The sequence below is a fragment of the Triturus cristatus genome, chromosome 7 (assembly GCF_964204655.1).
Source record: "Triturus cristatus chromosome 7, aTriCri1.1, whole genome shotgun sequence".
Taxonomy (NCBI): Eukaryota; Metazoa; Chordata; class Amphibia; order Caudata; family Salamandridae; genus Triturus; species Triturus cristatus.
In genome coordinates, this window is record NC_140590.1 from 295,877,254 (window position 1) to 295,891,519 (window position 14,266).

The following is a 14,266-nucleotide window of genomic DNA, read 5'->3' on the forward strand; positions in this document are numbered from 1 at the left end:
AATCTTACTCTCATATGTAAGTATAGGACTCCACTCTGTGATGGACACTTCTGTCCGAAGAATCCAAGATGTTCCCCCTTACTGCCCAAGTAAATGGTGAGCTAAGGAGCAAGACAGTACAGCAAAAGACCTATTTAAGTTTGTTTCACCCTGACTATCCCTAAAGCGTTGCAATGCAGAATCGCCATTTGTGTCGAACAGGCGGATGCCATCGAAGGGCATGTCCTCCAGAGTGGCTTGGCAAGCCTCTGGAAAGCCAGAGTGGTGTAGCCTGGCATGACGACGAAGTGCCACTGAATGAGCCATGGCTCTGCCTACTAAGTCCCTGGTATCCATACCACATCTTATTGCAAACTTAGCTGGCTCTCGCCCATCCTGGAGTGTCTGGTTGAGTTTGCTCCGAGTGTCCTCCTGGAGCGAAGGCTGCAGGCGTGCCACTAAATCCCACAAAGTATGGGAAAAGCAGCCCAGAACGCTTGCAGTGTTTACTGACCATAAGGCTCAGCTGGCGGAGACGGTTCTTCCACAAGTTTCCAGCCTTCTGGACTCCCCTGTCCAGAGGACCTTCAGGGAGGACACTGGGGTAAAGGAGGCCATAGTGGCCTAGTCCCAATAACTTCTTGGAGTTTCATGCCAAAATAGTCAGGCCGGGTCCCCGAGGGCGGGCCGGTTTATATGGGCAATTGACCGGTCCATGGGGGCCCCCATAGCAGGCCTAGCCCAGCCTCTAATAAAGTATCATACAGTGCTTCACTGTAGGGTAGCACAGGCTCCACTTCTGTTCTCCCTCGATGAAGCACTTTTATCAAGTGGTCAGTGATCACCTCCACAGAGTGGAGCTGCAAGCCTGGTATTGCAGCTGCCCTCGTCATCACCTCAGCGAGAGGAGCTCACATGTAGCAATGGTGGGGGAGGTCCGAAGGTGGGGTGGACTCAAGGCCACTAGCCTCACCCAGCTCTGTCCGCCATCTACCCCCCCCCACCCACACTTTCAAATCCAACAACAAAGGACTGTTAAGAAGGTGGAGGGCAGGTGTCCGAGCCAAACCACAACTGTTGCCGCACCTGACTCTGTCCGCTGTCAATGCGTTGTTGTCTCCGCATCGAAGAGGGTGATCGGCACAGCATCCATCGGTGCCACCGACTTCGCTGTCCGCGTCGGCTGATCGAACTCTGGAGTCGCAGCTGGGAAGCCCAAAGGGCTGTGCACCGGAGCCGGTACTGATCGGACTACTGATCCAGAGGACCTAACGGGTGCCATGGGCAAACCTGCTGGCGTGGATTCAGTTGGTACCGCTCATCTCCTTGGAGCTCAAACGCACCTGAGGGAGAAGGGGGCCAAAAGATGACATGTAGGGAATTGTAGTATTCCCTCAGCTGAGCTAGAGTTTCCAATCTGTCTTCCACAGGACCCACAAGGTTTGAACCACAGGCACATGATAAACAAGCATTGAAAATGCAATAGGCCTCGCCTTTTATTAAGTTAAAGCCATTTGCTTTGCTATACAATACCATCAGCAAAGTAAATGGCTTTAACTTATTCAAAGGCGAGACCTGTTGCATTTCCAATGCTTGTTTTATTATAGACATGACGCACCGCACCCGTGATGCTGTACAACATGGCTATAAAAGATTGGCCAAGCTAATAGGTCTAATAGGCGATGCTTGTTAGTCCAGTTAATCTCGCTTAATTCTCAAGTACATTTCAAGCTGTCCACACAACCAAATTTGGAGTCGAGACTAGATAACTGCGCATGCAAAATTGTAAGTGACTAATGACACATCTGTTTGTTCCAGTATGCACAGTGGGTTCGTCTATGTTTTTTTTTTTCTGCTGGTCACTCGAGCTAATATCGAGTGTCTCGGTATAAAGTGATTATTTTGGACTGGTCTGCTGAAGTTTACATGATTTTATCATGCTGGAATGGGACCTCGAACATGTTAAGTGGGTTGTACAAAGCACCTTGGTCATTGCGAAGGTCCTAATGTTTGTAAAATATCAAGCATCAACGTCCGAAAGGGCTAACAGGGAAGCAATGCTCTGTTGGCGCCAGAGGCCCCTTTGTTTGCCCATGTGCCACCTTATGTTGCTTCCAGAGAACTTTGTGGCCAGTGCGGAATGCAGATGGTTTATAAAATGTGCCGTTGCTTTAGTGTGCAGAATGTAGCGCTGCGTGGTTTTTTCAATTAGCTGTGTGATATTCCATGTTTAACGCAAGAGGGAGCTTTTCTTCTGCATGGGTACATTGTTTTCTCTGCCTTTGAATATTGTGTCAGTTTGTTTCAAGACTATTGAAATGAATCTGATATTGACATTTGTATAGCGCTTTTCTAACCTTTTCGATGCCTAACTAGAGATGTCACCAGAATTGATAGCGCCCCGATACCATTTGTATGGTCTCGCGGCACTTTGAACTAAATGGAGATATTGAAGATGACCGTCAAATCTGATTTCTTAGGGTGTATGTGCTCAAAGATTAGCGTCTCGGGAACTGGGCGATCGAGATCAGCAGAGGCCTGGAGATGCTTACGGAGCATGCCCCGCCCCCCCCCATCCCATCCCCGACACTAACCACCCCACTTTACACATACTATGCTACCCTACCGACGTTGGGTCTCAATCCACCCCACTGACCCCCACCCTCTGTGAGATTACTAGGAAGAGAGAACGAGCAGCCAGTAACCGAGGAACGTGCACAGGGAGAAACGTGTGCTCGCACTTTACACTAACTATGGCTACCCTACCGACGCTGGGTCTCCATCTACCCCCACTGAACCCCACCCTCAGGGAGATTATTAGGAAGAGAGAACAAGCAGCCAGTAATCGAGGAACGTGCCTAGGGAGAAACGTGTTCTCGCAGAACGTAGTAAAGCCAGCAGCAGGCACAAGAAATAACCGCTGAGTAAGACCGCACGAAACACGCCACCATCATAAAACATCAGAAGCAAAACCGGCATTGGAAAACAGGGCCGTGTGCAGAGGAAACTCTGCACAAAGCACAACAAAACCAGCACAGAATACATAAACTCTTGCAGGCACAGCGCAAAGGGGGAAAAAAAAGACTACCGCGGAGCAGGAACAATGCTGCGGAGTGCTATAAAGCCTGTGTCTGGGGGAAACCAGCTGTTGGCGCTGTGCGAAAAATATAGTGTGTTCCAGCTAATGAAGGAGACTGTGTAACGCAGCCAGTTAGAGATCCAATCCCGGTGGGTGGGGCCAAAAGTGGACAGGGCGGTAACAAGGAGGGACTAAGAAGCCTCCTTTTCAATCGTGAGCCAGCGTTTAGCATGAAGGATGACGCCAGCGAATGAAAGATGGGCGGGGCTTCAAGTCCGCCTCTGAAAGCTTCGGAATCCGTATTGATTCCAAGAAGCTTTTGCATGGTGAGACAGCGCATGCGCGCAGCTAACGCCAGGCGAGTCCTAAAAAAGGGGCACACTGTTCTTTTGACAAAGATGTAGAAAGGACAAAAAAGACCTGAGGAACCTCTCTCGATCCTCGTTACAAGCACTGAAAAGAAGGAACTGACGTCCATATGTCGGAAGGAGGTTTATATGGACTCCAATATCACGTCCGGTGGACTACATCACTACGGAGTTGCACGACACCCTCTGCGACACGCAGAGTTACTACTGAAAAAATGTCCAGATCCAGTCTAGCTCCTGGGTAGAATTCAATGTTAAGGACTGTGTGGCTAGATGTCTCCATTGGATCGAACCTTTTCCACCGCATGTTTTGGAAAAAGATGGATGCTTCTTAATTCAGTTGATCCCATTGGGAAATGGAAGGTTTCTTCAGTGGAATAGACTATGGTGGACACTCTCATCTGAGACCGTATCTGTGCTCTACAATATTCAGAAACCATTTGTCGGTTATTTGCCACTCTTGCAGGAATTATGTTATACTTCCCCCACTGCCAGAGTAGCTAACACCAATTATGTTCGTCGCTTGAGCATATGATTGCTGTCCTCTGCCTCTTGACTAACGGTGACGTTGCCAATGTCTTTGTGGCTGAGATGATTGTTGCTGTTGTCCTGTAGTCCAATGAGGGGTTTGAAACCTCTGGTGGGAATAGCGGTGGTCCTAGGGCCTATAGGAATGTCTTCTATATTCGCTCTGCTTTTCCAATCCGACCTCCTTGAGAGAGTCCTGCTTGGACTTCTTCCTTGACAGCTCATGGTCTCAGCCACGAAAAGCACTAAAGAGCCAGGGCATGTCAGTAGCCATGCGCTGTTAGAGTGGATGAATCTGCTGTAGCACTGATAACTTGGTTTGACGCCATAAAGCCTACATTAACAATATCTTGGAAATCCTGATGCTTGTCTCTGGGAAGATCGTCTGTGAATTGTTGAATGGAGTGCCAAAGAGACCGGTCATAGCATCCTAGGAGATCAGTTACTCTAGCAGCTTTAATGAAAACTGCAGAGGTTCCACAGACCTTTCTGCCCACAGAATCCAAGAGGCACTTTAGAAGATGGCACCATGGCATGAAGTTTTACGAGCTGCTGAAACATTAACCGAGTCTTTAATTAAATCTGTGCGAAGACAGGATGGATCTTGATCCGGTGGTCCGTGTTTCTTTTGTAGAAGTGATGGAGTAGTGTTTACAGCAGCAGGAGTCAGGAAAAGTTTAATCACTAGTAGAGGAGGAGGATCAGAAGGAGATGGCGGCACAGGATGAGGAGCGCGCTTTGGAGGTGGAGTAGTTTCTTGAGTTGGTGATGTATAATCCGAAATGGTCCCTGGAGAGGTAGGCCTGGATGGTTAATAGGTTCTCAAGTACTCCGAATCTGACTCGTAAGGAAGTCTTCGTGCTTTCGTCTGTGAAAGCTACTCCGCTGTCTTGGTCAGAGCAGTAGTATGATGTCTGGATCATTGATCCAGGCCCTGCTGTCGAAGTTCTAGACATTGGATGGTGTCTTGATGCCTAAGTCTCCTTCGACATTGCCTATGTTCTCCTCCCAATTTAAGTGTTTTCCTTGACTGTGAGCAAGTAGGTGCAGTGCCTCTTCTCGGCGTCAAACAGGAGCGTTGTCATTGCTCTGGTTCCCTTTTTTACACTTTTGCCATTTGGATGTCATTACATTTTTCTCCATTATTCTAAGTTGTTTTGGTATTGTTATTGTTTTTCGTTTAAATGTTATTACTGTTTTAGTACTTCATAAATACTTTACACATTGTCTTGAATTAAGTCTATCTGCTCCATGCCATAGCTACCAGATATTGAACTCCGGTTTATTTGGTAACTTCAGTGGTCGACCCTTACAAGGATTGGGGTTCTTACTTGAGAAGGGTACTTAGTCCCTCAACTAATAACCCGATTTCTTACAGCACCAATTTTCCAAATTAGTTTGTCAGTCTGTAGTTTTCCTACATAGAAATTTGTCAGGTTAACTTTGACCAAGACAGAATTGAAACTATGAAAGTTAATTTGAACATTTTAAATACCTTAGAGATTTGCGGGAGAGGTAGCCACAGGAAACATGACAAAACAGAGTAGGTTTACCAGTGGGAAGATTTGTTCTGTGAATTTTTTGCCATTGCTATTTGACAGATCAGTCCATTACCTTGTATGTTTTAATTTAAAGTGTAATAAAGAAAACAAACGAAAAGGTGTCCTCACCCTTGGGTGTTTGTAGTGTTGATGCCTGATTCAATGGTAGCATTTATCCCCTCTTTTCTTTTGTTGTTTCAGCTGGTGCAGACTGTTGTTTGGGAATGACTGAATACAAGCTGGTGGTGGTAGGTGCTGGAGGCGTGGGAAAGAGTGCACTGACTATACAGCTCATACAGAATCACTTTGTAGATGAGTATGATCCCACCATAGAGGTGAGTGTTTTCGCCCTATTCCGAACCCTGCCCTGTGCCTCTTGGAATTCGTAATCCAGGTATTTCCTGGTATGCTCAGGGTATTGGTGTTCTAGACAAGGAAGTGATTGATGGAAGCCAGTTTTCTGGCCTTCGGCACTCACAAGATGTATATTGTCCAAGCAGTGGTATTTTTGAAAATTAGGACCTGAATTAAATTAAGGAAATGGGAAAAGTAACATCAGTGAGTCTAATGGCAAATGCGAATACTCTTGTGTTAGTTTAACATTTCCTCTTTAACTATATCAGTGTTCCATCAGGATCTGCTCACGTTAAGTATAGTGATAAATGTAGTCTGGTTACTGCAGCCAAAGTAAAATGTTTCTGTATGGAGTTTGACTGCAAATGGGCCCACACACCTAGGCTGGTGCTGCTTGAAGAAAGGTACTAGAACCATTTTGGAGCCAAACAGGACTCCTGCCAGCACAATCTGTTCTCACCAACTTGTGCAGATGTACCTGCAGAGTTACAGAGGTAAACCTGTGCTGTTGCTGGTGGTCGGTGTCTCTCACTGGGAGTTTGAAGGCCTGTGACCACTGCACAGCCTGGCCTGCGGTCTTTATCAAGTCTGTCATTCTGACCTATACACTAAGCTACTACTCTTATGCTTCTTTAGGTTGCAGCAACAAAGTCATTTATTCAGCCCTCCGTTATATTCCTGACCCCTCTAGGGGAGACAGCGAAGGTGTCCGCTTCTGGTCACAGCCTTTAACTACACTCTTCTACTGAGATTTTCTAATCAAAAGGTGAACATCTGAATCCGCCACGTGCAGTTTATTCAGTTATACAGGGGCAGTTGGTCTCTCGCAAATTATAAGGCAAATTCAAGGGCCAAAATCTCGGGTATCTCTCAGATTGACCCAAACGTTCAAAGAAGCTAATCATAAACACATAGCATGTGTTGATGTCGATATACATGCTCTGTATACTTCTTTCATCAGTTGCTGGGCATGCTTGTTTGCAAGTTGTTCTTCTTTGCAGAAGATAACTTGTGACTCTTCCTCCTAGCCCACAGTGCACGAGGACAAAGACTCTACCTCAGATGGCTTTTTCCGCCATTGGGTTTAGATGTTCTAGTGCCAGCTGTAAGAACACAAACACCTTTTCCGGGATATTTGGTGCCAGTCGTAAAGATTCTGACCCCAGCGAAGGAAGAACCTTTCAGTGGATCAATGTTCGTGTAGGACTCTACTTCTAGTGGCATTGGCACCGCTTCTTTGAGACGGATCGTGTTGTACTGAGAATGAGTGTTGAGGGAGGTTGTTGTTAAGAAAACACTGTTCCAGTTTTCCCTAAATACAATTTGAAATTTCACTGACCCAATCAGCATTGTGTACGTATCCTCTGGTTGTCCCTGGAGCTCGACGAGTTGACCTGCTCGGTGTGTAAGTGTAAGAAGATCATCTGCTACCAATGCAGCCACCTCTAATCACACCATATGTCTCAACCTATCTACTGCCCCAGACCCATTTGGATCTCAGTATATCATGGATGGTGAAAAGGAAACCGGGTCCTTGTATAGCCAGCTGGTGTGGGGAGAGAACTAAGCCTTGACGCCTTGTCCTCCAATGCTGCAGAGAAGTAACACTCCTCGCACCACAGCACATGTCCTGTTGCAAAACCCACTACTTAAGTCTTCATTCCCTCATATCACTCGAGGACCTCAAGGATCAACTACTCCTCCACCCCCCTCCGAAAGTGCCCTCACGGCAAGGCAGAACGCAGCTCTAGACTGAGTCCGGCACAGAACCTTGAGGTGGTCCAAAAGAAGCACTGAGCTTTGGGTCCAGCGCCGGGCTTTCATACTCCTGAACCCTGAAGAGACCCTGCCCCCTCCCCCAAACTCCAGGAGACCCCCTCCCACCCCCAGAAAAGAACTGTCAGTGTGCTGAGGTGGCACGGATGCCCCTTTTGGCGTGGACTCCCCCCAGGCTACGGGAAGCCCACCGACCGGTGTGCAGGGGTGTTGCTCGGAGAAAATCTTCTTGATACAATATGACGCCTGGGGCATTCAAAGGTAAGGAATCTGCGGCTACATGTCTCTATCCAATATAATTATTCATTCATGCCTTGTTTGATGGAGCACATCTATTCGGCCCCCGGATCCACTCTGGAAAAAATTACGAAGGGCACAAAGATTACAAAGGCTATGGGTGCACTTTTGCAAGCAGCAAACAAGAGGATTTCTCAAATCATCCACTCCTGCTCAGTGGCAGGGATATCAACAAAAGCATAACTTTTCAATGCGAAGGGACACAAACCATGCAGCACAGGCGTGTACCGTGGCAATGCAAAGGAAAGAGTAGAAGTGGATTTAGCAACAGTGTGGCTCCACAGCAACACCATTACCTCCAGGCAGTGATTCGTCCAATATTGCAACAATGGGCTCAAGTGGAGGGTCAATGGCAAGATATAATGGTGGTACAGCCCAGAACTATGCACACTCTCTTTTAAGGTGGAACAACAAAAACCCGTTGCTTGGCAGGCTTTTTCTAGACCAGCTATGGAAAGTGACCATTAACAGCCTTTTCACTTCTGGAGAGGTGCCACATCAGTTACCTGGGATCCTATTTCTAATGATGTTATCGCCAGACGGATTAAGTGTATACAAAGCTGCTGTTCCACAGCGAATTGTTAATTTCATATAGTGCCTCAAGCACATTCCCCACAGAAGAAGCCAGCTACGGTGGCCTTTTTGTGGTAGGTTCCTATTTCAAAGCTGCCTAATTAACACCACACAATTTTATCAAACACTGTGTGGACATTCAATCCCCGTCATAAGGCTTTAGTAGGTCAAACCATTTAAAAAACTTTGTTCTGAACTTCTGCATCATCCGCTTGCTAGCTACGTTAGGGAAAGTACTGCTTTACAGCCTGTGCAGAATATTCGCATCTCTACAGCTACATGAGCGTTACCCTGTAACCATCTGCTCAAAACATATGCTGTACATTCACAGGCATCCTCCTGCAACCCCATGATGATGCACCATGTTTTCAACATTTTGGCCATTCACTAATGCAGAATACACCCATTCTGTCTTTGTTCACTCCATTCTACTGACATTATTCACCTTTGTCCTGGGGCATTGTGAGGTAAGGGAGGAGTCAGCAGGTATTTTGAGACTTTCAAATGGCTGTGACCAAACCTAGTTGGCAGGCGTGTGCACAGCATATTAATTCGCAAGACTCCAAGCTACAAACAGATGGGTACAGGCTAAGTAACATTTTAGATGTGCCGATGCTTCATGGCAACCAGCTACAAGGAGCGCGTTTTCTGTCAGTTTCTGTACTGGGATACTATTGACCTAAGACCAGTCAGATGCTGTTGTTGTTTTTCAGTTTATCAATTAATTTGCAGGGAATCCATCTCTTTGTTTAAGGTGTGTAGCTTCGCAGTAGCTTCGCAATATCTTCTATCTGTGTTTTGTCCAGGAGGTCCTTCTTATAAGCTTTACTAAACCAGACCCCTTGCTATGAAATCCTCCAGGCTTAATGAACAAGTTACTTACCTTCGGTAACAATGTATCTGTAAAACATTAGTTAGTTAGATTCCTCACCATAGAATATCCCCAGGCGTCAGGCTGGATCTGGAAAGATTTTTCGTCCGCAATACCCCTTGCGCGTCGCTAGGCGGCGTCTGCGGCTCCGCGTCTGTCATTGGCATCGTGCGCCGGAATGACGTCGTCGGAGTACTTAGACGCCGCCCTCGCGCGCTGACGTCGGTTCTTGTACATAGCTTTCCGCGCCAGGAATGCAGAGCCATGCAAGAGACTGACACTGGTGGCAAAAAATCTAGGGCCCTGAAAAGGATAGCCTTAACCCTAGATGTCAGTTCGCAAAACGGGGAGGATGGGTGGGTCGGTGAGGAATCTAACTAACTAATGTTTCTTACAGATACATCGTTACCGAAGGTAAGTAACTCGTTCATCTGAAAGAAACACGTTAGTTAGATTTCTCACCTTAGAATAGATACCCCAGCAATACCTTCACCGGTGGTGGGTCTGCGAACCAAGATCACACCAGAAAGTCCTAGAGAACAGAACAGCCAAAGAAGCCGTCTCTCCGGACTTGGCTGTCCAGGCAATAATGCTTGGCAAACGTGTGCAGCGAGGCCCACGTTGCTGCCTGACGGATGTCCTGCAAGGGGACTCCCCGACCCAAGGCCGTCGTCGCTGCCGTGGCCCGAGAGGAATAGGCCCTCAACCCAACAGGAGGTTCCTTTTTAGCTAAGAAGTAACCAGCTTTGATGCACAAAACGACTCACCGAGAGATGGTACGCTTGTGCACCGCCCGCCACTTCTTAGCGCCCACGTAGCCAAAGAAGAGTTGGTCGTCCACCCGGAACTGTTTTGTGCGGTCCAGATAGGAGAGCGCACGTTTTTGGTCCAGACGGTGGAGCCGCTCTTCCTCTTTTGAGGGATGTGGAGGCGGAAAGAAGGTGGGCAGCGTAACAGACTGCCCGATGTGAAAGGCAGTCACAACCGAAGGAAGGGTGAGTGCGGAGCACAACCTTGTCCAGATGAATAGAAAGGAAAGGAGGCTTAGAAGAGAGCCTGGAGCTCACTCACCCTTCTGGCAGAGGTGATGGCTACCAGGAAAGCAGTCTTAAGAGTCAAGAGACGAAGAGGACAATTATGAAGTGGCTCAAAGGGAGCGCACATCAGATAAGTCAAAACAAGATTCAAATCCCACTGAGGCATTACGAAAGGGACAGGAGGAAACATGTGAGTAATGCCCTTAAGGAACCGAGTAACAACAGGGGATTTGAAGAGAGAAGGCTGATCAGGAAGGCAGAGATAGCAGAAAGATAATCTTTGAGAGTGCCCAGAGCAGAGCCCTGCTGGGCCAAAGGAAGAGGAGAACCTCAGAAAGAGGGGCGGAAAGGGGATCCACAGCCTTTGCTGTGCACCATGTCACAAATTTGTCCACCTACAGGCGTATACCGTTTTAGTGGAGGGACGCCTGGCTGCCAGAATCACATCGCAGACTTCAGGAGGCAAGTCAAATGGCATCCACTGTCGCCTCTCCATCTCCACGCATGAAGGTGGAGACTGGACAGGTTCGGGTGGAGAACAGTCCCCTGCTGCTGCGACAGAAGGTCCTCCTGAAGAGGCAGTCGTATCGGGGGATCGATTGACAGACTGAGTAGCTCAGGATACCAGTACCTTTGTGCCCAATCCGGAGCCACCAAGATGACGTGGGCCCGGTCGCGCCTGATCTTCTTTAGCACTCTGGGCAGAAGTGGTATAGGCGGAAAGGCGTACAACAGACCACCTCCACTCGTGACGAAAAGCGTCCCTGAGCGAGTGCCGCACTGGAAACTCCAAGGCGCAGAACTGCTGACATTGCGCGTTCTCTTCGGTGGCGAATAGATATAACCAATGCTCTCCCCACTGCCGAAAGAGGCCGTGCGCCACGTTCAAGTTGAGACGCCATTCGTGATCCATCATGCACCGGCGGCTGAGTTAGTCTGCTCTGGCGTTCAGAGAGCCCGCCAGATGTTGAACCACTAGGGTGACGCCCTGGTGTTCCAGCCATGTCCAGAGGCGCAGAGCCTCCTGACAAAGGGTCCACGACTCCACCCTGCCCTGTTTGTTGCAATACCACATGGTGGTGGTGTCCGTGAACACCTGCACCACACTTCCCCGGACAACGGGAAGGAATGCCTTCAGTGCAAGTCGGATCGCTCTCAGCTCCAAAAGGTTGATATGGAGCCGAGCCTCCGCTGGAGACCAGAGTCCCCTGATCTCTGCCTCCCATCAAGACATGGTCGGACAGGTTGCCCCGATGCTGGGCCCACTGAAACTTCTGGTCCCACTGCAGAGCCCGCATGCGCCACCTGGCGTGATGCACTAACAGGATGCAGGAGGCCATCCGACCCAGAAGCCACATCACCAACCTGACCGAAACCCAAGATAGAGGCTGAAAGATGGGAATCAGAGCCTGAATATCCCGGACCAGCTGCTCCGGAGGATAAGCCCGGAACTGCGCCGAGTCCAGAACCGCCCAATGAAAAGGAGCTTCTTGGAGGGACTCCGATGCGACTTCGGCATGTTGATGGAGAACCCCAGCAAATGTAGGAGGTCGGCCGTAGTCTGGAGGTGGGAGACAACCTGCTGGGGGAGCCCGCCTTCAACAACCAGTCGTTGAGATAGGGGAAGACTGGAACCCCTGATCTACGCAGATGAGCTGCGACCACCGCCATCACTTTCGTGAACACCTGAGGGGCACTGGTGACGCCGAAGGGGAGCACCGTGAACTGGAAATGCTCCTGACCCACCGTGAACCGCAGGTAACGCCGGTGGGCCGGCAGGACGGAAATGTGAAAATAGGCATCCTGCAAGTCCAACGCTACCATCCAGTCTCCTGGATCCAGGGCAGCCAGAACCTGAGCTAGGGTAAGCCTCTTGAACCTCTCCTTCCGGAGGAAGGCGTTGACGCTCCTGAGGTCCAAGATGGGGTGTAGGCCCCCTTTGCCCTTCTTGGGAACCAGAAAGTAGTAGGAATAACAACCACGACCTACTTCTAGACCAGGAACGTGCTCGACTGCCCCCTTGGCCAAGAGGGCTGTAACTTTCTCCCGTAGAAGATTCAAGTGATCCCCCGAAATGCGGTGGCACTGCGCTCGCATGGCTGGAGGGGTCGTCTCGAAGGGGAGAGAGTAGCCCCTTCGGACCATTTGCAGCACCCACCTGTCCGACTTGATGGAACGCCAGTGGAGCAGGTGATGGCGAACTCTGCCGCCCACTGTAGGAGGGCTTTGAGGCAGATGCTGCCGTGGTGGATGTGGACTGACCGGCACGTTGACCCCCGGTACCGCCTCGGCAGAATACACGTCCGCGACCGCGTGCAGGTTGGGTCTGCGGCAGGTGGCTAGGCGGACGTGTGGGGGCGCCCCTTCCTTGGCCACGAAAGGCGGAAGATTGCGGTCGCGGCCCCGAGAGGCCCAAGGACATGGCCGTAGCCCGGGAGTCCTTTAAGCGCACCAGCGCACTATCCGCCTTCTCGCCAAAAAGGAGAGTGCCATCAAAGGGCATATCCATAAGGGTGCTCTGGACATCCCCGGAGAAAGACGTGGACTGCAGCCAGGCACGGCGGCGGAGCGCCACCGTGGTTGACATCGCCCTACCCAGCGAGTCCGTAGTGTCTAGTCCAGATTGAATAGCATGTCGTGCTGCATCCCCCCCCCCCGTCGGCAAGAGCCTGGGCGAGCCGCGTCCGGGCCTCCTCCGGACACTGGGGCAGCACGTCCTCCACCGTATCCACAGAGAGTGGGAATAACGGTCCAAGAGGCAAGCGGTGTTCAAGAACCGCAATCCCAAACTAACGGAAGAGAACAGCTTCTTACCGATTTGCTCTAGCCTCTTGGATTCCCGATCCGGGGGAGCAGACGGGAAGGAGGATTGGGAAGTAGAGTCCTGGATAACCAGACTCTCGGGCGTGGGGTGTTGGGACAGAAAACTGGGGTCGCCCGGAGCAGGGCGGTGGTGCTGGGTCACGTTCCGATCCACAGGAGGTACTCTGGAGGGCTTGGACCAGGTGCCCTTCAGAACGTCCACTAGTGCCTCATTGAACTGCAGCAGAGGCGCCGAGGAGCTTGCTGACGGTTGAAGCACTTCAGTGAGGAGGTTAGTCCTCACAGCCACAGCAGGCAGCTCCAGCCCAAGGGCTTCGGCCGCCTTGCGCAGCACCACTGAAAATGCTGCACCTTCCTCCTGAAGCCACAGTCGGAGGAGAGATTAAACCAGTGTACGGGGAGGTGTCCAGATCACTGGCATCCCCCAGCTCATCTGCCCAGTCCTGAGATGTTGGCCTGCATGGCCAGAGGGTCCTCAGACCCCTCCCAGTCGCCCCCGTCATCCAATTCCTGCTAAACAGGGGGAATAATCGGAGCCGGACAGTAGATGAAATTGTCATCCATCGGCGTCGGCTGCGGCGCTGGGCCCGATCCGGGGCTGAACCGGGGAACGGCGTTGTCCGGAGACAGCGCGGGGGGTGGAACCGGTGTCGGCGCCGGCGGAGGAGGCGTTGTGAGGTCGACCGGCACCGACTGAGATCCAGGCCTTGATCCCACGGGGACCTGCGGCGTCTGGACCGAAGTCTACGACGCCGCCGGTTCGCTAGGTCGCCCTGTCGAGCCCGCGGGGCCCGAAGGCACGCCGGCAGGTGTCGACTGCAGAGCCAGGCCCCTCATGGCCGAGAGGAAGGCACGGATCTCCGCCGGAGTCGCGTCAGTCCCAGGGACCGGAGGTTATGTGGTACCACCCGGACCCTCGACCGAGTCGCGCGACCGGCGTCCGAAGAGCAATGTCGCCTCTTGGACTTCCTAGCATGCTAAGACTTCGACCCCGACGAGTGGTGGTGGTGGCTGCGGCTTCGCGACCGGTCCTTCGACCT

The 14,266-nt window shown here is 50.6% G+C and overlaps 1 protein-coding gene across 1 annotated transcript in view; it reads left to right on the plus strand.

The window, feature by feature from the left end:
• LOC146809488 (GTPase KRas-like) overlaps positions 1-14,266 on the plus strand; it is a 194,178-nt gene that overhangs the window by 95,814 nt on the left and 84,098 nt on the right. The window contains exon 2 of the mRNA XM_085616336.1: positions 5,697-5,830. Coding sequence (XP_085472462.1) covers positions 5,697-5,830 — 134 coding nt within the window. The remainder of the gene's footprint in view (positions 1-5,696; positions 5,831-14,266) is intronic.